This window comes from Epinephelus moara, chromosome 3, assembly GCF_006386435.1.
Source record: "Epinephelus moara isolate mb chromosome 3, YSFRI_EMoa_1.0, whole genome shotgun sequence".
NCBI classification, from domain to species: domain Eukaryota; kingdom Metazoa; phylum Chordata; class Actinopteri; order Perciformes; family Serranidae; genus Epinephelus; species Epinephelus moara.
Genome location: NC_065508.1, coordinates 23,246,567 through 23,274,199, shown reverse-complemented (window position 1 = coordinate 23,274,199; position 27,633 = coordinate 23,246,567). Strand labels below are relative to the sequence as shown.

Sequence of the window (27,633 nt, the reverse complement as noted above, 5' to 3'; positions counted from 1 at the left end):
ATTTTATTTTTATTTATTGCGTCTACTTGTACGTGTAAGACTACAGATGGAAATTAGCATTTTGCTAAATCTGGTGCAACCATGTTTTCATTTCTTGTAAATGATTAATGTCATTGCACACTGTCCTCTTATAAATCAAATAAACTAAACTAAACTAACCTAAATTAAGCTAAATTAAACTAAACTAAATTAAGCTAAACTAAACTTAATTGAGCTAAACTAAATTAAGCTAAACTAAACTAAATTGAGCTAAATTAAATTAAGCTAAACTAAACTAAATTAAGCTAAACTAAACTATGCTAAACTAAACTAAATTAAGCTAAACTAAACTAATTAAGCAAAACTAAACTAAACTGAGCTAAACTAAATTAAGGTAAACTAAACTAAATTAAGCTAAATTAAATTAAGCTAAACTAAACTAAACTAAACTAAGGCAAACTAAACTATGCTAAACTAAACTAAATTGAGCTAAACTAAATTAAGCTAAACTAAACTAAATTGAGCTAAACTAAATTAAGCTAAACTAAACTAAACTAATTAAGCTAAACTAAACTGAACTAAATTAAACTAAACTAATTAAGCTAAACTAAACTGAACTAAACTAAACTAATTAAGCTAAACTAAACTAAACTAAACTAAACTAATTAAGCTAAACTAAACTGAACTAAATTAAACTAAACTAATAAACTGAAATAGCTATTTAATTTCAATACAATCGTGTCTCCTTTTCTCTTTTAAAGCATCACAGGGTTTTTTTTAAATTTTATTTATTTATTTATTTATTTATTTATTTATTTATTGTTTTAAAAGAATTAAATACTAAAGTGGGAAACAATAGATAATTTTTTTTCCAGCAATTACCAATGGGTGAACACACAAACATAACAGTAAACTGAGTATCATCATCATAAACCCCTACATTTCCTTCCATCCCAATAATCCCGAGTAAGCATCAAACAAACAAAACAACAAAACAAAAAGCAAAACAAACAAACAAAAAAGTATACAAAAACAGCGACATCATTGTTAGTCATAATATCATAATGTGTTCTTAATTTATGGTGTATTTATATCCATAAAGGCTCACAGCCAGAAACTGTCCAGGTCCGTTATTGAGCACTCCTTCAGGTTTTGTAATTATTCCATAAATACTTTACATTTTTGACAAGAAAATGAAGCTGCTGCTGAACATCAGCACAAACTCTCAGCCAAGATATATGTTTGCTGATTTGGCCTTTCAAAATTGGCGGAGCCATGAATATTTCAGCACCTGCTTCAATTTCGGTAGCAGGTTATTGATGATTGATGGTGGCACATAGTTTCCAGTTGGGTATTCTTAAATCGGGAAATTAAAAAAGAAAAAAAAAATCTTTTCCCACAGGCCGTGTCACCAATCAGACAATTCACAAATCAAATCAGTGCTGCAAACAGTGCTAATCACACATAATGGCTTTGCTGGCTGCCCTTCCCACTCAGCCTTTTGCCAGATAAATGGTATTACCTCATTCAGGCTGAGAAATGTGGAAGCAATTAAAGAGAGAGGGGGTAATCTGGCGACCATTCAAAATCACCCTCATGTTACAAATGAAGGAGAGATTGAGACAAATATGCGTGTGTGTGTGTATAAAGTCGATTCCCTCCTCATGTCCATTGCTTTTTCCTCCCATAAAAAATGGTTCTTTTAAATGAGAGCTCAAGTTGAAAGATTTGCGAGGGCAAAAGATTGATTTATTATGATGCGCTTGAGTTGCAGCAAGAGAAGAAATGTCTGAATTTTATGCCTGTGCCATTCATTTGGACAACTTGAGAGAGCAGCGGCATTTAACCAGATCTGGCGGGGGATTTGAGCCGTGCACTGAGCTCATATGGTCTATCTGCTCTAAGCCAAGGCTGTGTGTACATTTCAGCCACTCAACAACTGTGACTGTCGAAGGAAGCCGAGGAGCAATTTTAGCACTTAGCCCTGAACTTGTCCTCATGTTCCCGTGTTCAACCTGACTTGTCTGGGTTAACAAAATACTGAAAAGAAAGCTGAACGGTGATCAGCAGCCTCCTGAATTAACTGACGCCAAATGAATTATTCTCACATTTAAGCTTTGGGCCACAGTCGCAATGACAGCGGAATATTTATTAGAAATAAACACGACCCACATCTGGTCTCAATATATCAGTGTATATGACAAACAAAGTCCTTTTCCAGCAATATCCACTTGCACATTCATTTTCCAAAAACTGGACGCTGAAACAAAGGAACGCACACGCTGTGCTTCAGATGAAGATCACAGTATGGAGTCGTTTATTCCAAATGTTTCTACATTTTTGTCTCACTTAACAATGAGCTCGTAAAATCTGTCCCTCAGTTCATAGAAATATTAAAACTAGAGTTAATTAATTAGCATCTGCGACACATAAAAAATCACTGTAAATCTGGCATCAAAAGGAATCCAAAAACAAACACTCACTGTTTCCTTAGTATCAACTGACAGATGGGAGAGACAAGAATTAATACTTGTACTAATAATATTAAGTCTTGCATAAAATCGCCTCTTTGTTCTCCTGTTTTCCTTAAAAATCTCAACATTTTTCATATCTGCCGTTAACTGGATTCCTTTGATGTGTTTGCATGACATCAGTCAACTTGGCAGCACATGACAGCTGACGGTTAGACGAGGATATTAGCGGGGAAAAAATGCTTCATGCAGGGTGATGAAATGCAAAGCCAATTGGCCTGACGCCTTGACTCATCTGTGGTCAGTGTGGGGGGCCGGCCCGCTCCACTTATCAGATCATCATGGCTGATCTTAATGCTGCTGGCTAGGTGAATGTTTTCCCTCATCGGTCGTCTCGCTCTGGCCTCAAACGGTGGCAGGTTTCACGTCAGAAACTGCCATATTCTCCCAACTTCACAAGACTCACACAAAACTCTCTCAAACTGTGACTGAAGCCATCTTTACATTTTTGTCCCTGAATTCTTTCCTTGAATTATACGCTGAGGTTTACATTGTTTGACTCAGCCAGACACTGGGTAAACATGGCGGCGTTTCACTGATCTTCATGTGAATAAAGCCGTGCCGCTGCCCTCTTTAACCCCTCTCAGTAACGGTAGTTAGTTAGCTGTTTTTTTCTCTGGGTTTGTTGACTCCTCGACTGAGGGCGCAGTCCCCTCTGTCGGCCCCCTGGCCAGATTTACTGTGATTACACGGAGCAGTGTTTACTTTTCCCAGCGTACTTAGCTCGCTGTTTCTTTTATTCATATTAATTCAGTCTCGCTTCTTTCTCCCTCCACGGCTCTTTTCATCTATCCTTCCCTTGATAGCTTATACTGAGGGTCTGCCATCCAGATAGGCACTGATTCACTGTGTGTTGACATTACGGAAGTATAAATTTATCTGTTGTCGCGGGTTAAAGACGAGTTTAGTCTGAAGATGAACAAATCTGTTTTTATCCCAAACAATGTGGCATGTCCTCAACTTATATAAACCAAAGTGCTTTTACTTTAATGGAGGATTTACGGCTCAAAAACTGAAAATAAGTTGCTTTAATTTTGTTTCATACAGTTTCCAAACACTGCAGAAAGAATTTGACGGAGATGTTTAACTGTAGATATGTAATTTGAATAATTCTTGAGTCTGATTCATGTGCCTATATATGGCCAAGCTTCTCAGCTGTGTCGACCTCAGTCACACACATCTTGATTTGTGTGCTTTATTAAATTGTAGGCTTATTGCGATTACCTTGAGAGACTCACTGTGACTCAACAAAAAAAACCCTGACAACCTGCACTGCAGCTCAGCTCCCGTTTGATATATGTGACCAAAGTGGTCGTAAAAATAAAAGTGGAAAAAGGAAAAGTTTACAGAAAGAAATGCTGTTTAAACTGTGATATGTCATTCACATGTTGACGTAGGTTTTGTGTTTATTGTTGTTTTTATTGCTGCTTTCACACTCAAATTCATTTTGAAAACATATTCATGGTAGAAATACATGACTTGTGATCTGTTCCAGGATTTGTTTCCAGAATTATGTAATCTGAAAGAGTAGTAGAGTGATTTAAAATGAAGGTGAAGCTTGTTTTTGTCTCTAATTAACAACTTAAACGTAACGCACGTGTCCACATATTCTCAAAACGACAAAAAGAATAAACCTCCTAACACAGGACATGTGTGCCAGGAATGCAGAGACAAAAAAGAAAACATGAAATTAAATATAACAAGCTGTAGATAACACAAAACACAAACAAGATGTTGTGCTTAAAACTGAACGATGGCAAAGGATAAAAGCATTAAAAGTTAATATAAATTATTTCCACTGTGAAATCTGAAATCTTTATTTGCATCCCCTTGGCCATATTAGTTTCCGACTCAGCGGTGTCACTGTCTGCTCTTCAGACATCTGCTGAGTTGTCTTAGAAAGGTGCATGCTTTGCATGATCCGCTATCTCCCAGCAACATGCCCGAGGACACACACACATGCACACACTCACCACAAACAAAAAAAAATGGCCTTTAACAGCACATACTGCTGGGTTCCTATTTAAAGGGCGGAGGGTGAGAGCGGGGGCGGGGTCCACAAAAGTCAGTTTACAGTACGGGTCAGTACATCTGAAAGCCTTTACCACTTCAGCCAAATTCTTTGTCTCCCTCATTCACTGCTTGTTATCTAGACCGCAGGCATCACAAAGGCAATTGGCATTATATTGTCCAGGCTGACATTAACCCCTGATATTTTCACTGCTCTCCATTAAAGTCCTCTTTTCCTTCTCAATTACCAGGCAATTCCCACAGAGCAAAGGGTCACACCAACCGTGGAGAGATACTTAGATACTTTCTGACAAAGACAGACAGTAAGAAAAGAAACATAAACTGCAGCCGAGATTAGTTCCGTTTTTTTGTTGTCTTTCGGACACAAAGGTCCCTAACAGCCCAGATAAGGGCTGCTCTTAAGCTGTTTTTTACCTGATCGCCGCCAAACTGGCAGCCCATTCATGTCCCTTTCTCCACACTGCCTCTCTTCCGCACCGTCACAGCTTTGTGTCGACAGGAAAAAAAATGGAAGAATGTGGGCCAAATTAATGTTAACAACAGCTTTATATTGTCGCAGACATCTTTTATTGTGTGGACCATATCCAAGTGACATATTTCAGAAGGGTTAGACTGAGGTCAGTGGAATAGTTGCACGGCTTAATGATAACAATGGTTGCTCAGAGGGTCAGTCAGGTTCAGCATTTCCAGACGAAAGCAGGTCAGACTTGAGGCCCTATCTAATCTTTAAAGGCGTGATAAAATTACTCTAATGTCATGCTTACTTTTTAGTCTGGAAAAAAAATTCATATGGTACTGGTGCGTGACAGAATTCCACAACCTGATTTCAACGTTTACATAAGCACAGTTTCGTCATTTTTAAAGTAAATTTCTAGACCTGGATTAAACTCACAGAGGATGAAGAAAGTAAATTTGAAAACATCTTAACACGGGTCAAGAGTTCAGCTCATTCATTCACTGTCAGCAGATTTTCAGAGGTGCTTTAGTCATACAAGAGAGTGGCCACATAAGAGTAAAAAACAATGTCTGTCCAGCTTACTTAATGCAGAGGTCCATGGTAGAGGTTGGCAGTCCCAAAAGCATCTTGGATTGTATATAAAAATCCTGAATTAATGTGGATTACCAGCGCCCTTTGGACTTTAAGAGCCTTCATCAGGGTGTAAAATGGATTGGGGACAGGTGTTCAACTTAAACCTCATCAAGAGGTCATGTGACACAGGTCACATGGCATGTTAGTAGTGCCTACTTGAAAAAGAAAACACCTCTTCAGTCTTCATTTATTCCCTAGAGCAGTGGTTCCTAACTGATCCAGATTTCCCCTTAGTCATTAGTTAAGGTGCACACAGTTTAAAATACTGAGCGTCATACTTGCGTTTGGCCACGTTGTTGAACTACTTTCTTGTCTCTGTCAAGTAGCTGTATGTTGGTCGCCCACTCTACAGCAGGAAACGGCACTTCAAAATAAAAGCTCTGTGCTGGAAATTCACTGTACTTCAAAATAAAATGTTTTTCTTTTACAAACTCGACATGTTTCTGAGTCCCTTGCTGTCAATTCATGATTGGTTCACAACCCACTTTTGGGGCCGCGACCCACCAGTTGGGAACCACTGTTCTAGAGAGTATTTTACATACTTAAAATACGCTCTGTGTGGCTTTTTTTTTTTAATGTATTAAGAGTAACATCCGTAAATCTTCCGTATGTCTCAGGCAGGGACGTTGGTGTCAGGCACATATGAAATGGAGGAGCTGGGGATCAAAATTCTGAGCATCAAACACTTTTTTATGCACCAATTTTTGCATTTTCTGCATTAATCGACAGAATAAATGTCTTTTATTACTCCTGCACACTGTCTAACTTGCAAAAATATTGATTTAAATGCTGCTGCAACATTTCGGTGACGAGACCTTCATCAGGCAAACAGCTCTGTAACAAAGAGAAGCCATCTTAAGGCGGAGTGGCTGTGAGTTTGCAATCAGTCACATTACGCACGTGCAGTAGGAAGACATCAATACCACACATCTTTAAGACAATCAACATCATACATAGAAATAGAGGAACAAGAAATTAAAAACAGCTTAGTGACAATCCTAAACTTACCCCCCCAAAAACTAAGTTATGTCACTGGTTGCAAACTCACAGCCACTCCGTCTTAAGATGGCTTCTCTTTGTTACAGAACTGTTGCCTGACGAAGGTGTCGTCACTGAAACGTTGCAGCAGCATTAAAAATTTTGCAAGACAATCTTTTCTTCAAGTTTAATTCTTCTCGTCCCTCTCCTATGCACCAGTTTGAGAATAGATACGTGAAGTATTCCCTCATTTTGTGCTGATTTGCCATGTTTTTTTTGGGGGGGGGGGGTGAAAATGCATAAGTTCCAAATATTGAGCAGGGCATGTCCTCTGCATCCCCTGCAAAGTCTATACCTATGTGCTCAGACACACTAACATGACTTTGGTGTCCTCATTAGCACTTTTCCACCCACTGCTAGTCCTTCGACTCCACCTGTATTTGAGGACAGCGTGCAAGTCGTCAATCAGCCGGCGAGGCTTCACATTTCTGCAGCAGTGAACCCAGTGACAGACGCATACACACACATACACACACCCTGTTCTCTCCAACTGCCAGGCTGAGGAATGCCAGTGACTGAGGAGTCCTTGAGGCTGTCGACGGACAGGCCTGTGTGCAGACAGCGCAGCAGACCCCCGCTCACCTGTACGCAGCAGATCCTCCCAGCCCCCAAACCAAAAGACCACAGTACACTGTGTCCGCCCTCACTGTCTGTGACTGCTTTTAGACTGCGGCTATACAACAACATCCACTCATTGAATCTTTATATATGTAAGGCTTCTTAGAGTTCATTGTTCAGCTGCTCCTCTTGGTCGCACTGTTAGCAAGCATCGTCTTTGGTTCTCTGTTGGAACATTAAAGAGCTTTTTGTATTCACAGTCTTGGCTTTGGATCCAGAGTCATATTTCTGCTCATTACCTTAAATAGATGTGCCTAATCAACTCTTCTTAACCTGTGTTTGTATCCAAAATGAAATGGACAGCTGTGAAACAAGTCCAGAGTCATAAAATGGCCACTAAAATCTAAATGGCTGGTGATAATATCCCCCTCCACCTTGTTTTTCCAGGGTTGTTTTGGCTATTTCTGTGTCCTAGTCCACAGGCTAGGTTCAAGGAGTGTTACAGCTCCAGTGAGTGTGCAGCTTGTGTGAGCTGGTGGTGCCATGTATCATGTGAGCTCACAGCATGGGCCCTACATCTTCCACAGCTATTTCTGTCAGTGCAAAATCATGAGAACCACTTTAACCAACACACGGCAGGCCAGAGGGTAATGTCTCGGCTCTGTGCAGCGCCAAGTCTGCTCCCTCCTACAGGCCAACAGTCTGGCTATACATTCAAAATAAATTAGATTTCTGTCTTGTTTTTTGATTTGATGTTTGTCCATTGGAGGTCGGGCTCCCAGACGGATGAGTGTTTGAGTGCTAAAGCCATGATAGGAGTGACAAAATCCCTTCGCAATGGCCTTTGTGAGGACGTGGAATGTCCAAACAAACACTTTCCCAGGGTTTGGGTAATTCACCGAGCGATCCCAAAAGGCTGTCAGGTTGAACCCTGCAACTCATTACTGGCTGCGCTGAGCTGATTTACAATCACAGTGTGCTATAAGTTGTGGTAAAGTCTTATTTTATAACACTTGGATTTGCAGTGAATTACGGTAAATGTTGCTTAGTTTAGAAGTAATTAGCCTTGGAGGTTATGAATTTGTCTTTGCCAAAATCCTGTAAGATGATCTACACAGTACATCATTAAAGGTGCAGTTCACAGAAGAAAGATGATGGTGAGGATCATTTAATTATTTTATAAATACTTCTTTCTTTATTTCAGTATACAAAATAACAGTATGTACATCCACACAAAAGTGGTTTACAAAAAAATCCATGAGTTCAGCTCATACGCTCTGAAAAATAGAATATATTTTGAACTGCATATCAGACATAAAGGAGATAATGCACCATTTCACAAAGTCCTTAATGCTCTTCTCTCAATCCACAGGGATGCAGTCATGTCAAGATCCACACAGGACACATGGTGAGAGTCCAAAAACTCAACCACAAAAAAATGTTCCATGGTTTAAAAGTACTTGAAGTTCCCTTTGTGTTCCTTTTTCCCCCCATTGTCCTTTTGCCGCAGAGGAAAAAAGTCTTAATAGTACCTTAAGAAGTACCACGCGGATCCATCAGAACCCTTTGATTTCCGTGGAATGAAGCCAAACACAAGTGTCTGTCTAGTGAGGGGAAAAGACAATCCCTCTCCTCCAGCATAAAATCCAATATTATTTCTTTTTTATTAGAGATATAATAAAATAGACTTTCAACATCCCTGTTAAGGGGATTTATAATCATTAACATGAAAAAAAGGAAATACCCAGGAGGACGGCGGTCTTCACGTAAACCGGCACTGTTGCCACGCTCTCCACGTCCAGGTTTGTGAAGCAAAAAAAAAAAAAGCTTAGAAGCCCAATTGGCAGTTTGGAGATACAAAAATGATACTGACACAAGAATAGACCACTTCTCGTTGAAGATACACATGCTAAAGCTTAAGACAACAGTAAGCCTTCTTGGTATTGTAGTGCTTTGGTTAATCTGTAGCCTCGGGCGGCTGGGTGCGAGTAGAGGACTGTAGGTGGGGCTCATTTGCAGACGTATCTCTCCACGATCCGCTCGCACTTTTTGCAGGTAACGTAGCAGCACCAGTGGTACTTGCAGTGGCAGCGCTCCACCAGCTTCTCCGTGTAGGGGTTGTATCCACGCCCGCAGCACATCAGGTCACAGCTGTCACTGCCGAGGGAGGTTTTGTTGCACTGCCTGAAAGCACCAAAGACAATACAAAGGAAAATATTAGTTTTATTTTGTGTTATTTTTTGCTTCAACAAGATGGAATAAATGGAGGAGCATTTCGGCCAGCTATGAACATAATTTCAGTTTAGTTTCCTGCCTGAGACAATTAGGTTTACAGCTTCTCTCTAAAATATTTTCACTATCTTGCAGCCGTTGAACAGCCCACAATAGTCCTTTAAAAGCGCTGGATGGTCCTGTGTGCCTCAACCTTTTGTGCAGTCCTTTTTCCAAACATTTTTTCCCTTTCATTTTCTTTTTGTTTCATCGTCTTTGGGCTGTGGATGCTCATTTCAGAAGCCTGAGGCATCCTGAATGAGCAGAGAATAGCCCCGTCGTAAATCACACTGAATACACAGGGCTGCCCTCCCTTTCTTTAGCTTGACCTCTTCACATAATTGCATTGTTTTATGATGGCAGAGCGTTAATGACCAGCATGGTGAGGGAGACACTGGGGCTGCTGCGGGAGCGGAGGAGAAGGAGGAGAGTTACTGCGAGTGCAAGACAGGTTTATTACATCAGTGGGAGCTGGGAAAGAGACAGAAACCCCACACAGTTATGTTTAGTCAGGAGCAAGATCTTGTTATATCACTGCTGCGCTGTAAGTAGAGAAAGAGGACAGCAGTGTGCATTCTGCAGCTCACATCTGGTGGTTTAAGTGGACGCACAGTAATGTAATTTAAGACTAAAGCACAGGCTTCAATAGCGTGTCTCTTCCCAGGGCCATGACACAGCTTTGCACCAGTGATCACATTTTATCCATTAGGAACTGCTGCTAAAATGTACCTGTCCCAGATTCTATCATTAAATGTGCCGCTCTCAAGTCTCGTGAGTTAACAATTTGGACAGCAGAAGCGTAAAAACTAATAAAACCTTTCCTCAAGGGGCCGTCAGTGAGCGAGAAGTCAGCGGTGAGATGATTATGGCAGACGATATATTGAGCATGAGATTGAATGGTGTGACGCAGCGAGGTTTGAGTATCCCTCCACACACATATGGGAATAATCGATACCCACGCACGCACACTCACGGTTACTCATACACAAACAACAGCGTCACACGTTTGTGTAATAACAGCAGCAAAGAGGGCGCCTCGTGATTTGGCAAAAGCACTAATGTTGCAGACATGTGTGTGGCTGCTGCGTTATCAGTGAGTGCTCAGTGACATGAAACATGTCGCTGGTTATCTGTGGAGTGGCCTCTGGCTGAGGGACACATGATATGACAGTCATATGATGTATGACATTTATAATATACAACAACATCATGTGCCATTTAGTGGAGCTTCTTATCCCCAGTGACCTACTCAGCCATGATTGTTGGCTGTTGACACTGAAGCATGCTAAAGTACATGAAGATGCACAAAAAGATTTATTTTTATGCCTCTGTTAGAGAAAAGTTAAATGGACTTGCAGTTGTATAGCGCCTTTCTAGTTTCCCGACTACTCAAAGTGCTTTTTTACACTATGAGTCACATTCACACGCTGATGTGTGAGGCTACTGTACAGGGCGCCACCTGCTACGCAGCTTTAACACACTCACACACCAATGGAACAGCGATCGGGAGCAATTCTGGGTTCAGTATCTTGCGGACTGAAGGCTGGTGTAACCACTGATCTTCCACTTGGACGACCTGCCCTACCTCCTGAGCCACAACCGCCTCTAAAGGGACTGAGAAACTTAAAGGGTAACTTTGGTATATTTCACCCTTGAGTCTATTTTTGTGCGTGTTTTTGTCATGTTTTTGTGTCTACATGATTAATGGGAACAAGAATTTTTTAAGTTGGTCCAGCACTGAGGAAGAGCTGCAGTGTAACCACTTGGGGCATGTGCACACCGTCAATGTACGTCCACTAAAAGTGCTTGTTTTTGCCACTGACAGGCTCATTTTGTTATTCTAAGTGTCCAACAACTTACCGAAAGGATCTCTACGGAGATAGACCTTTGTGTTAAAGAGAAGGGTCCTTTTTGCTTCATCAGAAACAGCCCAGAAATCACTCTCGCCAAAGCCACCAGACTCCATTTAAAAAAACAACACTTTTACAATCCTAAAACACACTTCATTCAAAATTGACAGTAATGAAATGAACTCTCAAACATCATCTTGGTTCATCTGTCCACTGTTCAAACAATCACCAACTCTGGTTAGGTTGAAATAAACCCTTAATTCACCCAGTTAGACGTGAAAATATGCTGCCTATATACGTGCTAAAATTACTGTTTTTTTAAATGGAGTCTGGTGGTTATGGTGATGTGATTTCGAAGGTTGTTTCTGGTTAAACAAAGAGGATCTCACTCTTTAAAAAGGGTCTAACTATGTAGGGATCCTTTCCATAATGTTGTCAGACACTGTCAAGGGCTGCAACTAACGATTATTTTCATTGTCGACTAATCTGTCGATTATTTCTTCGATTAGTCGACTAATCATTTTATCGAAAAATGTTAAAATGTTGAAAAATGTCAGTCTGTCTCTCCCGAACCCCAAAATGATGTCATCTAATGTCTTGTTTCATACTCACGCCAAAGGGTTTTAGTTCACTGTCATGGGAGAGTGTGTAAAGCTGCCAATATCTGAACGTAAAAAGCTGCAGTAAGAGTATTTTGGGGTACTTTTATAGTACTTTTCTATGAAAAATGACTCAAACCGATGAGTCGACTACTAAAATAGTCATCGATTAGTCGACTAATCGTTGCAGCCCTAAATGTCGGACAATAATCTGATCCTGTCAGTGGCAAAAACAAGCACATATTGTGGATGTAAGCTGATGGTGCCCACATGCCCTAAGTGGTTGCATTGCAGCATGTTTTCTGGCTGCCAGCTGCAGTGCTCCTAATCAATACTGGACCTTATTTAAAATTTCTTGTTCCAGTGAGTCAAGTAGACACAAAAACATGGGAAAATAGGGTCCAGGTTGAAGTATCAGAAGTTATTCTTTATGCAACCACACTAGTCATCCTCATAATTTGCCTCCTGATCCACACATCTCAGCACAACCTGTTCTTCTCTGCAAAACATTAATGAAAAATAGTGATAGTGCTGCATAGTTGTACCATATTTCTCCAGCCAGATCTCAGCCTGAGTCAGACCCTTAGACAAATGGGCTCCTTTCCTGCCCACTTACTTCTCACAGAGCACAAAGCAGCAACATGTAGCACTGTCCCAACTACAACACTGGGGCTGAATGGTGTAAATAAACCTTTATCTCTCGGGGGGCTATTTCCCCATTTGTGTGGCCCTCTTCAATCGATATCAGCTCGAGTGCACTCAGTCCTAAGAATAACGTCATTAGATAGCGGGACAACGACTCCAGTCACAGGGCCAGTGACACATGCTCAGACAAGTCACAGACAGAGTACTTTCAGGGTTGTTATCAGCCAGCCTGCAAACTAACTGGTGCCACCAGGCAGGACGGCACTTCACTAAGTCAACATCCTGGATGACCAGACATTCAGGATCGGTCACTTCCTATTTGTCAGCCGTGCGGGTCTGCTGCTGATATGAGTCGTGCTAATAAATCTAACACCAGACAACAGAGAATTATCACTACCACCACATTTCCCCCTCTTTCTCATGCACACTCACAGTCAAACACAGTGATGTGACGCTGTAGTCTCACCTGTCCTGTGTGCCAACAGAGCCCTGTTTGTCGTTCTTAACACAGAAGTCTGGGGAGCTCTGCAGGTAGACCAGCTCGTTCTCCCTCACAGGCCTGATGTCAATGTCTTTGGGTACCAGCTGCTTGCGTGTCCCCATGGGCCGGTGAACCACTTTGGTGGCAGACAGGTACTTTGTCTTCAGGTCCATGGCGATCTCCCTCAGGTCTTGCAGGCCTCTCCAGCAGGTCCTTATGGAGCAGGAGCCGGACACGCCGTGACATTTACACTTCATCACCAGTGCATCTCTCAATACCTACATCGGGACATGGAGGTTAGACAGTACTCAGGCATAAAAAAACAAAATTTTCGCAAGCAAAATATGTCCATATTGCTTACTTGTCTCCCGACTTCACTGTTGTGTAGGTGCATCAGTTTGTTGGCGTGTGAGCCTGCGCGCTTCATCTTCATGGGAGCATCAGAGAACTTGGAGCCCATCATCAAACCGTAGTGCAGGTTGTCAGCGCAGCCGCCCCAACGATAGCCTGGCTCTGGGATCTCCGCGGGGATAGGGCCACACGAGCACAGCCGCAGATCTCCAGAAGTGCACGCCCGTGCTATGGTGTGACTGATGGTTGCTGCGGACAGGGCGTAGACAAATGCAGCCTCTCTTGTTCCTGGTAAAAAAAAACAACAGAAAAAAGAAACAAATTAAATAAGTAAAAAAGAGTCCAATGCTAACAAATTATAGTCAGCGGTCAGTGGCATTTATCAGGGCTGCATCCAACATTTATTCTCATTATCAATTATTTTCTTGGTTAATCAAGAAATCTTTTGGTCTGTTTTAACATCAGGATATAGTAAAGTTTTCTTTCACAATTTCCTAACACCCACAGTGACGTCATCAGATGCCTTGTTTTGTCCAACCAACAGTCCAAAACTCAAGTTTGCTATCACACAAGACAAAGGAAACCAGCAAATGCTCTCATTTTAGAAGCTGGAACTGGTAAATGTTGGCATTTATTTGCTTGAAAAATGACTTCAACAATTAATCGTTTATTAAAATACCTGTATTTTATTCTTCTGTTGACTGATTAATCGACTTATCGTTGCAGCTCTTACAGTTGTTCATAGCAAAGCGCCTGCAGATTCAAAAATGTAATACTTGAAATAATATTTGCTTAATGTAAAGAGCTACCAGCGCAGTGTGTGAATATTTTTCTCTGATTTAAGTTTAGTGAGATTAGTCTTTTTTGTGTGTGTGCTTTCCTGCAGTTGTCAGAATATCATTCTGATCACAGTAAATGTTGCATCGTCCATTTCTGCAAACCACAGATATGTAAAATTTGTGCATTATTATGTAGTGAATATGTTGAAACTTTATGATTGCTTTATATTTTAACAATGTTGTTTTGTGGTTACATTTAGCTACAAAAACCACTTGGTTATGTTCAGTAAAACATCATGTTTTTGCTTCACAAACCGCTCGCCTATGACCCGCTAAAAATGGTTTTGTTGTTTGTTTGTCTCAAACAGTGGTCGGCAGTCTGGCAGCCATCTCTCCCAGGTGTCACACCATCCAACATCCCCTCCACCTCGGGACTATGTCACTTTAGAAACATTGATAGAATACGTATGAAGGAGAAAAATGTAACTGTGGTTTGCAGAGACGTACATTGAAAACATTTTCCTCTGGCGACTTGGCTGCAGAATATTATTATTCGTCAAAATGTATGCGGAAGCGTGTGATGGTCAGCTTAAATTTAAAAAATCCCAAATGAAAACACCCTTAAAAAATTCTCAAACCACTTCTGCTGTATATTCAACTCCTCTGCTATCCATTTATCCTCCAGTTCCCTCTGTCTTGGCAAAAAAAAAAAAAACAAAGTGCACAAAATGAAACTGTCAAACATAGTTTCAGCCCATCACTGCTCGGGCTGTAACGCAGAGTGAGCACTGATGTAATTGGTGGTGATGTGCATACACAGAAAGCACATATGTTAAAGGCCGGGGAGCAATTGGAAGTAAGGGAAGAAATCATGTATGACCGTGGGCTGGTTAGATCAAAGCCATCCCTGGACAGAGATGAGCCATTTCCTGTTCGGAGCAGACTGTTCATTTGGCAAATGGCAGCCATGTCTATTTCTTAGAGGAGCGCTGCACCGCTCCCCCCCACCCAAAACCCTGCAACTGTCTCCGGCTAACTCAAGGTCCTTTTTGGCAATAAAAACAACAAAAACCAGATGGTGACGCGAACAGGCATGTGGAGTTTGGAAATAACTAGACTTTTTTTTTTTCATACAGAAAGTATGCATTTTGTTTGTGGGGGTCATTTCAAATAACAGCTTCAGTAAAAGTCCCTGGTGAAGGCTCCTCGGGAAAAAATGATGATGTCATTTGGCTGGCAGTAGAAGCTTAAAAAGATGAGGCATTAAGTCGTCTTTAAACTAGAAATCTTTTTTGAGAGGTATTAAACCAGAGGTGTACTTTTTGTCATATCTCACAGATGCTTTATTCTTTCATTCCAATATTTCATGACTTTGTCGATCAGTTCCAGTCCAATTCCGCCTATGCAGTTTTTTAATAGATTTAAATATTTATTGAGTTCATGTTTGCCATGTGTCCTAATTTAAAGTATCACACACTATCAGTGGGGCACTCTGTCAGTCATTATGAAGGAGACAGACACAAATTTGCTCATGTGCTCTGTCGACAATGTTATATACTGAGGGTCAGGGAAATAATCAATATAGCATGGCACTGTCATATTTTGCGTATTTTTAAATAATATAAACTATTAAATACTGCAAATAAATTAAGCTTTTGGCAGCCTGCTAGAGTAGTGGTTCCCAACTGGTGGGTCGTGGTCCAAAAGTGGGTCCGAGGTCGATTCTGAATGGACCGCAAGTGACTCGCAAACATGTCGAGTTTGTAAAAAAAACACACTTTATTTTGAAGTAATTTCCGTCACAGAGCTTTTATTGTGAAGTGCCATTTCATGCTGTAGAGTGTGTGACTAAAGGACAGCAAACTAGCTTGACAACATGGCCAAACACAAGTATGACGCTGAATATATTAAGCTGTGTGGACCTTGAACTAATGACTGAGGAGAAATCTGGACCCTGTAGCTGGACCAGTTGGGGACCACTGTGCTAGAACAATAAATACAATAGCTTTTTCAGTCTCCTGCATAAATTTTGCTGCCATTAAAGTGACTGAGGTGATTGGATAAAACTGATGTTGACAGTTTTCCTCTGAGGACATAATTTGCAGCTGTAAAAAGGTAATAAATTGTGATATATGATATGGTAATACTCTGCATATCGCAATAAAATTTAAATCTTGGATCATGACTTAAGTATCCTAGCGTGTGGTGATTCCCATCTCTACTAAATACTGCTCCTCCTACAGTAAGAAGATGTCAACTAACTCTAACTTAACTGTAATAATAATTATCTGATGTTACCCTTTAGATGACATTATTTGCAAAACTAAAATGTTTTGAGGAGAAATAGGTTAACATTTTCCTATAATGGTTGTTTCTTTCAGTAGTTTATTCTAGGGGCCCTCAGGGGCCCCAGTTGGTAGTCCTTGTATGTTATGTTCATAGGTGTAGACTAAAGGAGGGATGCAGGGGACACGTCCACTTCAATATTCACAACATGAGCATTTGTCCCTCGAGTAAAACATGAAAGTAGCAGAGGATTTTTTTTTTTGACAAAACTAAAGATATTTACACCATAAATTTCCTATAGAGAACACACAAATTGGTGCATTTTAATTCACCAGATGGCAGTAAATCAAGTGTTTGATGCTGGTGGGGGACCCCCCAAACCCCCTGTTTAATTTGTACCTCCCTCAAAGTTAAACTAAACCTACACGCTTCAATATATTGGATGGATCAGGGTTTATATGTACGGACAAATCTATTGTGGCGTCTGAGCGCAGACACTGTTAAACAGCTGAGGATCATTTCACCAGTTACTGTAAACTGAACTGCAATACATGCAGCACTTCATGACCTCGGTTTTGGATATTCACTGAATGTCAAGCGTGACCGTAAACATCAGACTCTTGTGGGGAAATGAGGAAAAAAAAAAAAAAAAAGTTGGAGCGGCTCTTTGGAAACAAAAGCGTCCGTGCTGTCATTCCAAACAATTTATGACCATACCTCGGTCGAGGTCTGGCCGATACTTTGGAGCATCGATGGGGACGTCGATGGAGGAGCAGTTCCAACGCATGTCAGAGAAGGTCTTCTGGCATGTTTTCTTAACTTCGCGGGCGGCTGTGATAATAGTTTGCATGAGCTCCAGGTTGCTGCGGCACAGCTGAGCTTGGGAGGACACCAGGCCGGGCAGCAGCTTACAGTGTTGGGTCTGGTTGATGTGTAAAGACGTAGGAGTGTGTGATAGCGATCTGCAAACAAGAGGAATTGGTTAGTATGCATTATACAATATACTTATTTTCTGGTGTTGACGTTGTGATGATTTCTTAATCGTGTTTCTTTGTATTATGAGTTGTAAAATCAGGTTTATGCGCCTAAGAAAGCTGCGAGTTTTAGTAACAATTGTGTGTTCGCGATTTTAGTTTGTTGTGTACACACATTTCAAGCCTCTGAGATGCATCAGAACAAACAATTGAAAAATTGAAACAGATAATGCTTCAGGCAGGGAAATATCTGTGGCATGTGTTGCAGAGAAGAGCCATCTTATCACAGTGAAAAACTCGAAGGAAAGTCTGCTGGGGATTCATAAAATATAAGTGACACGTTCTTGGCACGGAGCTTTTCTTTTGTTAAAGCACAGAGGAGGCCTCGAGATAGTCCAAGAAAATATTTTAAAATAACCCGAATAAATTCAGATCCACAGTCAGATGAGAAACTGCATCGTTCCTTTACATTTGCATTCTGCACCACAGAAAGCGTCGTCCTCCAGGCCTCAGTTTGACATGAATCATCAGTGTACGGGTTATCAAAGGGTGCACACGTTTGATTTAAACATTTCAGACTTATTGAGTATTAACTTAATAGAGAAACCACAGGCGGAGCAGGTTAGCTCTGATCTCCACTCTCTGTGTCTCGCACTCTGCTCAGAGTTCGTGAGAACCAGGCAGCACCGCCTGCACCTTGGCCTGTTTTGCATTAGGGGGCCGTGGGGCCGCCACTCTGTGCCCAATGATAAGCTGTGACTCCACTGGGCCGGTGGTAACCCGGCACTCACAGGTGTTTACAGCCGCATCTGTTTTGCATTGCACCGCTGTGCATTATCAAGACTGAAGGACCTCTAGCTTAGATTTAGCACATGCCATCCAGGCTCTCATGGGCACATCTGCTTAAGTCTTCCCACTGTGAGTATTACAACACTCTGATGAGAAGCCATGGATATTTTTGGTGAAGCCAACGCAGAGAGTTTTCGCGGTGATCTGACATGAAGCAGAGGGATAAAAACTCAGATAAAGAAATACACAAGACACACATGAAGAAAACCTCAAAGCGTTTATGGGTCGACCAAACAAAAGCGTGCAAAACATCCAATTGAAACTCAAACAAATTCAAAAAATAGCGACTTGGGAATTTTATGGACTTTCCAAAATTATTGCGAAAATTATTGTTTACTTTTACCCTGCCATAAAAACAGCGTGCTGTTCAGTGCGAGCAATCAACATTTGTGTCAACATTTGCAGCTTCCCTCTGCAGCACACTACTTTTACACTGACCGAGGCCTAGCTAGACTACACACACTGTCACTGTCTGCGCCACCGTGACGCCTCCTCATCTCCATCTCAGTTTCTCTTCTCATCATCTTATTATAACACAGCAGGGGGTGCATGTGATCTGAGATCTTGGAGCTGAAATGCACACGCCGTCTCCTTTTATTGAAGACGCAGTATTAATAAAACAAAAAAGGTTTCCGCTCATAACTTGAAGACCTGCCAGCTAATCTACTGTCCCCTTCATCAGACGCACATGTACAGAACACATAGTCTCTCCCTTGATCAGAAGCAACTCGAGGAATGCTGGGGGCCCTTTTCAAAGCTGCCACGGGGCCCTCCACTCCATAAAACACTGAAACATGCAGAAAAGAGCCGCACAATATCGCATATCTTCACCACGTCATCTGTTTGGACATTGTTCGAATGCGAGGATGGTGAAGAGGCCTAAAGAATGAGACGGCGCCACTCCTGAGGATACTTACAGCCATTTGATGCCGGAGCAGACCTGAGACAGCAGCAGAGCCGTGAGCACACCAAGAGGCAGGACATGAGAGCTGCTCCTCATGGTTGGACAGGGGCTCCGGTTCACACAGGACACAAATACAAAGGGCTGTCGGGGCTTCTTGGCTCAGACTCAAAAGTCAGCTCTCATGGCACGGCCTCCTCTTTGAAACCCTGGAATAAATAACAAAAATAATATGAATGACCATGCAGATTTTAGGTAGTTTTTTCTTGATGCGTTCATGAAAACTGTGAAAGTCTGAATCATTACAAGACTTTTGAGAAGGTCATTTTAAAATCTGATGAGGGAATATTATTTTAAATCTCTGTCTGCAATCTCAAAAGATATGCACACATTAAGTAACTAATAACTACAAGATAGAAAAAAATGGAAACGAGCAAAACTGTTCTACTCAATGGACTACATATACAGACTATGACAAGCGTTCACACACAATAACAGTAAGTAGTGAGTAAACTTAATTTATAAATTGCCTTTCCAAACCAGAGTTAAAAGGCGCTGTACAGGTGCAACAATAAAGAGTGTGCAGAAGGCAAAAACACAAAACAACAAAAACAATACAGCACTTCAACCTCCTAACACACGTGTGTATGCATTTATTTAATCATTTATTTAACCTTTACTTAACCAGGAAGTCTCATTGAGACTGAATATCTCTTTTACAAGAGAGACCTGTCCGATAGCAGCCGATTAAAACACATTTAAAATGCAACAAATGCAAAAGATTATACAAAAATCCACAATAAAACAACTTTTCAAACATAGAGAAGCAAGCACCACATTCATTATGATGCCCTTAAATTCATCAGTGGATATAAGTGTTCCTAATTTTAGATGTTAGATCAGAGTAGGAGAATGCAGTTTCCCCAGATCTGTTAAAACCCAGGGTACATTAAAGCAACCACCTGGAGGAGCGTAGCTGGTAACTACCAGAGCTGACACACAGAAGGGTGCAGAGGCAGGACGGAAGTTTGCCTAACATTGCTTTATAGGTAAAATATACCAGTGCTGCTGTCTGCGAGTGGTCAGTGACGTCCAACCCACCAAATCATAAAGAATGCAGTGATGAGTAAGGGACTTTGCATTTGTAATAAAATGTAGAGATGCATGGTACACTGAATCAAGGCTACGTAAAACTGAGGTTGCATGTATATACAATATGTCACTGTAATCAATCACAGACAGAAAAGTAGCTTCTGCAAGTTTTTCCTTAGCACTGAAACACAAGAAATTTGCAATGAAACCTGCATGACAAAGACATTTTTAGGAATTTTTGGAGGAAAAATAACTTTTTGCTTCTTTCTGTTGTTTTGTAGTCACCCTAGAATTTACAGTAACAGTCATGAAAGCTGGTTGTTACACAGCTGTACTCAGTGTCCCATTGTTTGGCGCTCACTTAAAATGATTTTGCTCAACTTTAAAAGAAGCATGCAAACAAAGAAAAAGGGCCCTCTTTCCTCTGCTTCATTTGCACCTCAGCCTCTGTGAGTCACCTGGTCGTCCTCTCAGCTCCACATGGAGAAATGCAAAGAATTTTACATTTAGAGTGACAGCAGTGGGATCAACGCGCAGATCAACGCAGTAATCTGCAGTCAGAGCATCAGGAGCATTATCTGATAATGAGCTGCTGCTGATAAGCAATCTCTTTGAAGAGAGCTTAAAGTAAGCGCATTCAAACTACAGATAAAAGGCCTTTTTTTTTTTTTAAAGAAGCACGAGTTCCGCTGCTGGCCTCTGATTGGCGGAGGCGCTTTCGAAACTGTGTGATATTAATTATTTAAATGAGCAAACACATTTCACAACTTTTCAAACACTTTGGATTCTGAACTTTGAGCTAAAACATTAAAATAAAAAAAAGGGTATTTCCTGAATATAAACAGTCATATCTGTTTAAACACATTTGAGGCCTCAAGTGGATTAACTGGTTAAATTTACATTTGGCCCAAGTGGGCTCAAAGGCAGTTCCTGTTTCCCTCCTGGAAGATAAAGGCTGATAGCGTCACACTCACACCATCCGATGTGTCTCTCATCGAGCCAAGATAAGCTGGGCAGGGTGCACCAAGTGGACAATACATCATATTTCCTACGATCAACAGGGAGTTTATTAGCGGGGATTAACTAACAAGGTCGGGCAAAGATATCTTTATGAAATAATAATGTTGTTTGCAAGAAAACAGAAGTGTTCAGAATGAGAAAGTCACTTTAAAGACAGATTTCTTCAGACGCATTTTGCGCTTAAGCGTTGATAAATGAAATTAAACCAGCTCCTATCTTAAAGCAAACTTTGCTGCCATTCTTCCCACACTTTCCCCCAAGCAGATAACTCCTCCACAGCCAAACTCTGGCGACAAACAATCCGCTTTTTGTGCGGTACTCACTCCATAATCCTAAACCTTTGTGCGTAAAGACGCACTCCAGTCCCAAACTGCCGCCTACAGCCAAACAAGTTTCCCCTCACCTTTGCGTCGGCGCTCAGCTCTCACCGTTGAACAAAACCAGACAAGTTAAAAAGAAATAAAAAATCTCAGCAGGTCGGAATATCCTTTCAGCCAGACGCAGGAGTAAAATCCGGCATGGGGTGGTAGAATAGCTCCGGACAGGTACGCATGGTGTGTGTGAGAGCGGTGTCGGTGTGAGAGTGTGAGTGGGACACAGACACAGAGAGGTTGGAGTAGAGGAGAGTGAGTGAGCCTGAGTGGGGGCAGACTCAGCTTTAAAGTACCCCTGCTGGCCTGCTTTGATCTCACTGCTGATGTCAGACCTGCATTAGCATAAGAAAGCACGCTGCACCGGGACCACAGCGCGCGCGCGCACACACACACACACACACACACACACACACACACAGCCAGCTACTCTGAAATGCTGCAAGTATCGCAGTTGGGTTGATAACCTAGAGGAAAGTACTCTGGAAAAGATCCATAATATTCCCACAGGGACGCGGGGTGAGTTATAGTGTGTCTGTGATGATGAAGAGTCCACACAGTGACCTTATTTTAATGGTATTTTTATAACTGCTCTGGTATCAGAGGCTACTCCCATAAAATGCCATTACAGATTCCTGAAGTTCTCAAAGGACACTTTGTAGTGACCTTATCATAAATAGTAGCCAATACTTTAAATATTTCACCAATCACATGGCTGTAAAATATTACTGAGATTAAGCTGCTACAAATTTATAAAGCCCTGGATTATAATAATTCTTAGACCAAAATTATCTGTGGTTTTGCAGTCATCTTCAGAAACAATTAGTCCTTCTTTTGTTATAAAATAATGAGCACTAAAAAACTGACAGCATTAAAGTAACACTGGTGTTAAAAGGCTACAATGAGACATTTATGTATTTTAAGTGATTATATGTATTATAAAGTATCTAATTCTTAAGACACTCCTGTGTTAAAGTGACATTATTGTTCAAAACCATTAAATTAAACAAGACGTGCTGTATCGGCAGATTTTTTAATATGGATTTGTATGAAAAATACAAAAATAATCAAATCCTGCATCTACAGTTACTGAACATTTTGATGCCCTATGTTTTGTGTCCAAATCCCTTTAGAAACAACATGTTAAATTCAGATGTCGTTATATGTTTCTGTTGCTTTTGTGCACTTGGAACAACTAAAAAGTTCAGCAACATCTGGGCTGTAAAACTCTTCCCCGCACGGTCTCTCCTTTGAAAGCATATTGCCTTCATAACAGACAGTCATAGTCACGGACACACCCTTTTATCTGCACTCAAATGTCATGTATTTTTTGGATACAGTTTCATTTGATATTGGACTAATTTCCCATTTGAAATATAAACGATGCTCTGAATTCAACCCTCATTTTATAATAGTTACAATATATTGCAATGCAATGTGACATGATATTGTGGTGAGTACACACCTGCACACACACACACACACACACACACACACACACACACACACACACACACACACACACACACACACACACACAACATGTTTCCTTTAAAATGTTTTAAATAAAACCTTCCTAAAGTTACATAGAGTTTTTCTGGCTGATTTCCTCAAAAATGAACCCACACTGTAAGTGATACGCCGCAAAGCCAGTTGTGGGAAAGCAATGTATAGTTTCCCTGAGAATCTGCTGCACCTCAGACGCTCACACAAAGGCAATAGTGAGCTGTTGTCCAGACCTTGACCTTGCAACTGGTATAGCTAACATGGCTGGCCTCATGTGCTCGCTGCTCCGCCGGGAACAGCAGATCAGGTGTTGTCTTTGCTGTGTGGAGCAGACACGTTTCCAGACCACAACAAGCCCCTTGACCTCTGGGAACGCCCGGCTCTTGTGTCTAAATCTGTTGGCCAAACAGGGCCCACTGTTACGTTTTACACGCAGTATGATAGCTCCGTGTTTACAGTGGAGCTGTGATCCTGGTTCCAGAGAGTCAATGTGTTTTACATGGCAGTCAACTGCGAATGGGCACAGGTCGGAGCGTGTGTGGGAGTCGTGGAGCTTCCAGCAGGACCGGGCCCGTCTACAGAGAGACTTTTTACACACAGGCTCTCCATTCCTGAGCTAGGATCAACACGCAGCCCCTTGATCTTCACATCTCACCTTCCAAGCAACACAGAGGTGGATGGGTGGGGGGGGACACCTTCTGAGGGAGGCAGAGGGGGATAAGCGAGCCACTGGAGTCCATGATAATGAAATAACTCATGTCACGTAACGGAGCTGAGTTATGATACATAATCTACATGCAGGATCAAAACCAGCTTTACGGAGATAATATTACAGTTACATTTTTCTTTTCAACTGTCACGATAATCAGCTTTGGACATGGTGGGATTACTGGTGATAAAACATACAACATGTCTACGAAAAGATGTCCTGTTATATAGACAGTAAAAACATTTCCAAGCATTGCAATTTTTTAGAAGTCACTATTGTTTAATCCAGATGAGGTTTGAGCCTGAGCTCAAAGTTTATTTTCAAATGAATCTCAATAAAGAATTAGATAAATGTCTTTAAATTCTGGGATATCAAGACACCAATGAAATATTTCAAGAACCCAAAATGTAAATATACATAAACACAAACTGCAGCTTATTCGTCTGTGGTAAAACACTGCTTTTGCAAACTGTATATCACAGTTCTTGTGTTGCAAAAAGGTTGTGGAAAAATATACAATTTCTAAATTGCCTGAATGAAGAATGGAGTTAGCCCAGCTCTGGATGAATACAGTGTCGATCCTCGGGCTCACAGCATTGAGCCATTGTCCTTCAAATCTCAAGAGGGTCGAGCCAATATCACAAATCTGGAGGCTCAGCGACGGGGGGAGTAAGGACACTCAACTTTCACCCAGGAGGATCAGAGCCTGAATGGGTGCAGAGTTACTATTATGCCCCTGGAAAATACTCCCATGCTCCCATCAGCATAAACCCAAACCGGGCTCCAAAGAAAGACGATAAAAAGATGGTATGTTCTCGAATGCTGAACCTTCATTACACAATCGGAAAAGCTGCCCTCATAAGCACAGTGGCATGTTTTTTATTTTTAAATGTAGTCCCTTTTATTTTGTCAATTTTTGATAAAATGACTCGAATATGCAAACCACAATGATAAACTAATAAAGTTAAACTCTGATGAGGTACGTTCGGTTTGGCCTGTTTTGTATTACCGACGAAACGCATCTGACCGTAGATAAATTTCCAATCAAAATTAGAACCAGGACTTTGATTAACAGACATCATAAATACAATAAAAGCAAAAACTTAAAAGGGAAGTTTCAAATGGAAACAATCAGTGAACCATGTCCGGAACGGTTAGCTTTCATTTAGGCTCTTATCTCCAACCAGACAGTGCAGGGCTCTGCTGCCAGCTGATTATTGACAAATAACAAGAACATTATGGATTCTCAGCAGAACTCCTAAAGGGTAAAATCTATCAAATGAGGCCCGCAGAGGGACGGTGTCAGCTTCGGATCGGCCACGTGAAAATCCAATCACCCTCTGGTGTCCCTCCTGTGCTCACAGTGGGGATCGCACCAGAAACAACAAGCTCCGTCCAATCCGTCTGACTGGACCCACGTCTTTTGTATACCATTTGTTTATAACCTCTGTCTCTACTGTGCTTTGAGGACAGAGGCCTTTCAAGTGACAGATGGGTGGCACCTTTGAACACGTCATGTGGTCCCTACAGGAGCCGTCACCATGAGCTGTGTGTTCATGAAGCCCAGGAGTTTACCAAACCAGCGCTGGAGGATCATTCCCGAAAAACAGATCACCATGGCTGTTCTGGTTTGAGCTGCTGGGGGTGTAAAAGTTGCCTGCGTTATGGGTTAACCAGCCAAGAGAGGAGTGGATTCCAGTAAATAATTAATCACATTGCAGTCCTGTCATATCAACAGATTATCGTAAATCTGAGTTAAATGAGTCCATTCGCTGCATGGAAATGAAGTTTAAAGGGAAAATCCACCCTAAAACAGATTGATTTTTACATCTGTTTACTCCAGTGATTAAGTCATTTTAACCCGTTTTAACTACTGACACCTAAGTCAGAATTTAGATCAAGACATTAATTGACGTTGCCTGGGTACAGACCTTTGAATCCGCCCAGTCCAGAGACTGATTCATCTGGCAACCAATGAGGGGCAATACACCAATAAGGAGCGCTACAGACAAGATAGACACTAAGGGTCACTGAACGGGACTAACAGGCAAGTCCTTCTGGCCTACACCTGCAAAAATCATTCGGAAGAAACATACTGACCTGGAAGAGATTTAAAATGACCACAAAGAGATGCAAAACAGCTGCAAGGAGACACAAACAACAACAAAGAGATGCGGGATGACTACTTAGAGACACATGACTAAAAGACACTCAAAGAAGCTACAGACTTAAAATCTCTACAAAGTGACACAAGGCCACTCCAAAGAGACTAGAAACGGCCACAGAGACAAAACAACTACGAAGAGACTCAAAATGACCACAAAGAGAGACAGAAGAACTTCAAAGAGACACTAAACAACAGCAACAATACTTTAAACTACCACAAAGTACGTGTCTTGCTCCTGTGTCGGAGAGGTGGTGGGGCCTTCTGCATGTCAGTGCCTACAGACCAATTGTCTTATAGTCCGTCCATGGCTGCTCTCTTGGCTGTTCTAAATTGATACATAGACTGCATGTCTTCTCAATACTGCCCACGACATAGTTTGTTTTATTTCACTCTGCTCTTAAAACCCCAGAAAAACAGGTATGTGGGCATGGCTACGCAAAAGTGTGGACATAAAATGACTTTACGTTCAGGCAGATGGGGAAAACTGAATCTCCCTCCCCCACGGAAATCGGTTAGATTAGACTGACGATGGAAACAGAGTGTAATGACTTAACAATTCTGATACCAGGCAATATCTAATGATGTCATCAGGTGACATGATTTGGATTTGTTTCACTGACACATAGTTAGCGACTGTATTAATGGAGAAGTCTTGTCATCCAGTAAATGATGTTATATTTGAAAGATGCGTCTGTCTATAATCCACTAAAATATCTTGGGGATTAGTTTTATTATTTACTGTCTACGGAGCAGCTGCATGACTCGTCTCATGACATCATCACTGCAGACTGTCTCTTCATCTGGTCCAAGACGTGAATTAAAATGGAGCCAATACATCACTACAAAATTAACACGTGTGAATTATATCTTGAGGTGTATTTTATTACACTATATGAAGCCATATCGCTGCGTCTGAAGAGGTGTTACCGAAGAAGAGCAAAAGGTGTTGAGGGCAGAGGGGGTTGAGGTGAACCATGTGGGTGGGGTGATGACTTCACCAGAGTCTGGGGTGCTCTCCGCCCGCACCTCTCGGTAAACATAAAGCCGAAGAGCGATGGAGGAATCGAAAAGGACAGGCACCAGCCCGGCTGCAGGCCTCTAAACAGTACAATAGATAAATTGTGCAGATACATCTGGTTCTTATGAATTTGGCCCTTTAGATTGTGGTTGGTGGAGGCGTGAGAGCACCAGAGCATCCTTATAAATGATTAAAGCTTCCTTCTTTAGGGATTACAAAAGCATTTGAAATTCCAAGCCGTGTGCCCGTTGCTCTGTTAAAGTATTACAGGACCAAATCAATAGATGCTTTTGCACCAGTCCAAAAAGGGTGCTGAGGATTTTTTTGCAATCAAGTAAACCTTGTCAGCAATCATAAAATAAATTGTAACTGCGTCACGATCAGATAATCTCTTACACACCTCAGTATTGGTTAAACACACTCGCTGTAGACAATCCGTCACATTTTACATACAATCCTTAAGCTTTACAATGGCAAGTAAAAATGAAGTGCTCTTTAAGCGTACAATCAACAAGTTGACATCTGAATAATTCAAAC

At 41.3% G+C, this 27,633-nt stretch overlaps 1 protein-coding gene across 1 annotated transcript; it reads right to left on the bottom strand.

Annotated features, from left to right (window-relative positions):
* Window positions 1-8,394: 8,394 nt before the first annotated feature.
* Window positions 8,395-21,965, bottom strand: wnt11 (wingless-type MMTV integration site family, member 11). The gene is made up of 6 exons (XM_050041222.1): window positions 21,729-21,965; window positions 19,230-19,422; window positions 17,207-17,451; window positions 13,435-13,712; window positions 13,059-13,351; window positions 8,395-9,411 (listed from the first exon to the last, which is right to left on the bottom strand). The coding sequence occupies exons 2-6, from the start codon at window positions 19,310-19,312 to the stop codon at window positions 9,237-9,239; spliced, it is 1,074 nt and encodes a 357-aa protein (XP_049897179.1). The 5' UTR covers window positions 19,313-19,422; window positions 21,729-21,965; the 3' UTR covers window positions 8,395-9,236.
* Window positions 21,966-27,633: the final 5,668 nt, after the last annotated feature.

Bases quoted from the DNA above. Each gene is read 5' to 3' on its own strand.
- wnt11 (XM_050041222.1), bottom strand. From the start codon at position 19,312: ATGAGGAGCAGCTCTCATGTCCTGCCTCTTGGTGTGCTCACGGCTCTG. The intron at 17,452-19,229 runs GTAAGTATCCTC...TCTTGTTTGCAG, and splicing joins TGCTCCGGCATCAAATGGCT to ATCGCTATCACACACTCCTA. The intron at 9,412-13,058 runs GTGAGACTACAG...TGGTGCTTTCAG, and splicing joins TCTGTTGGCACACAGGACAG to GCAGTGCAACAAAACCTCCC.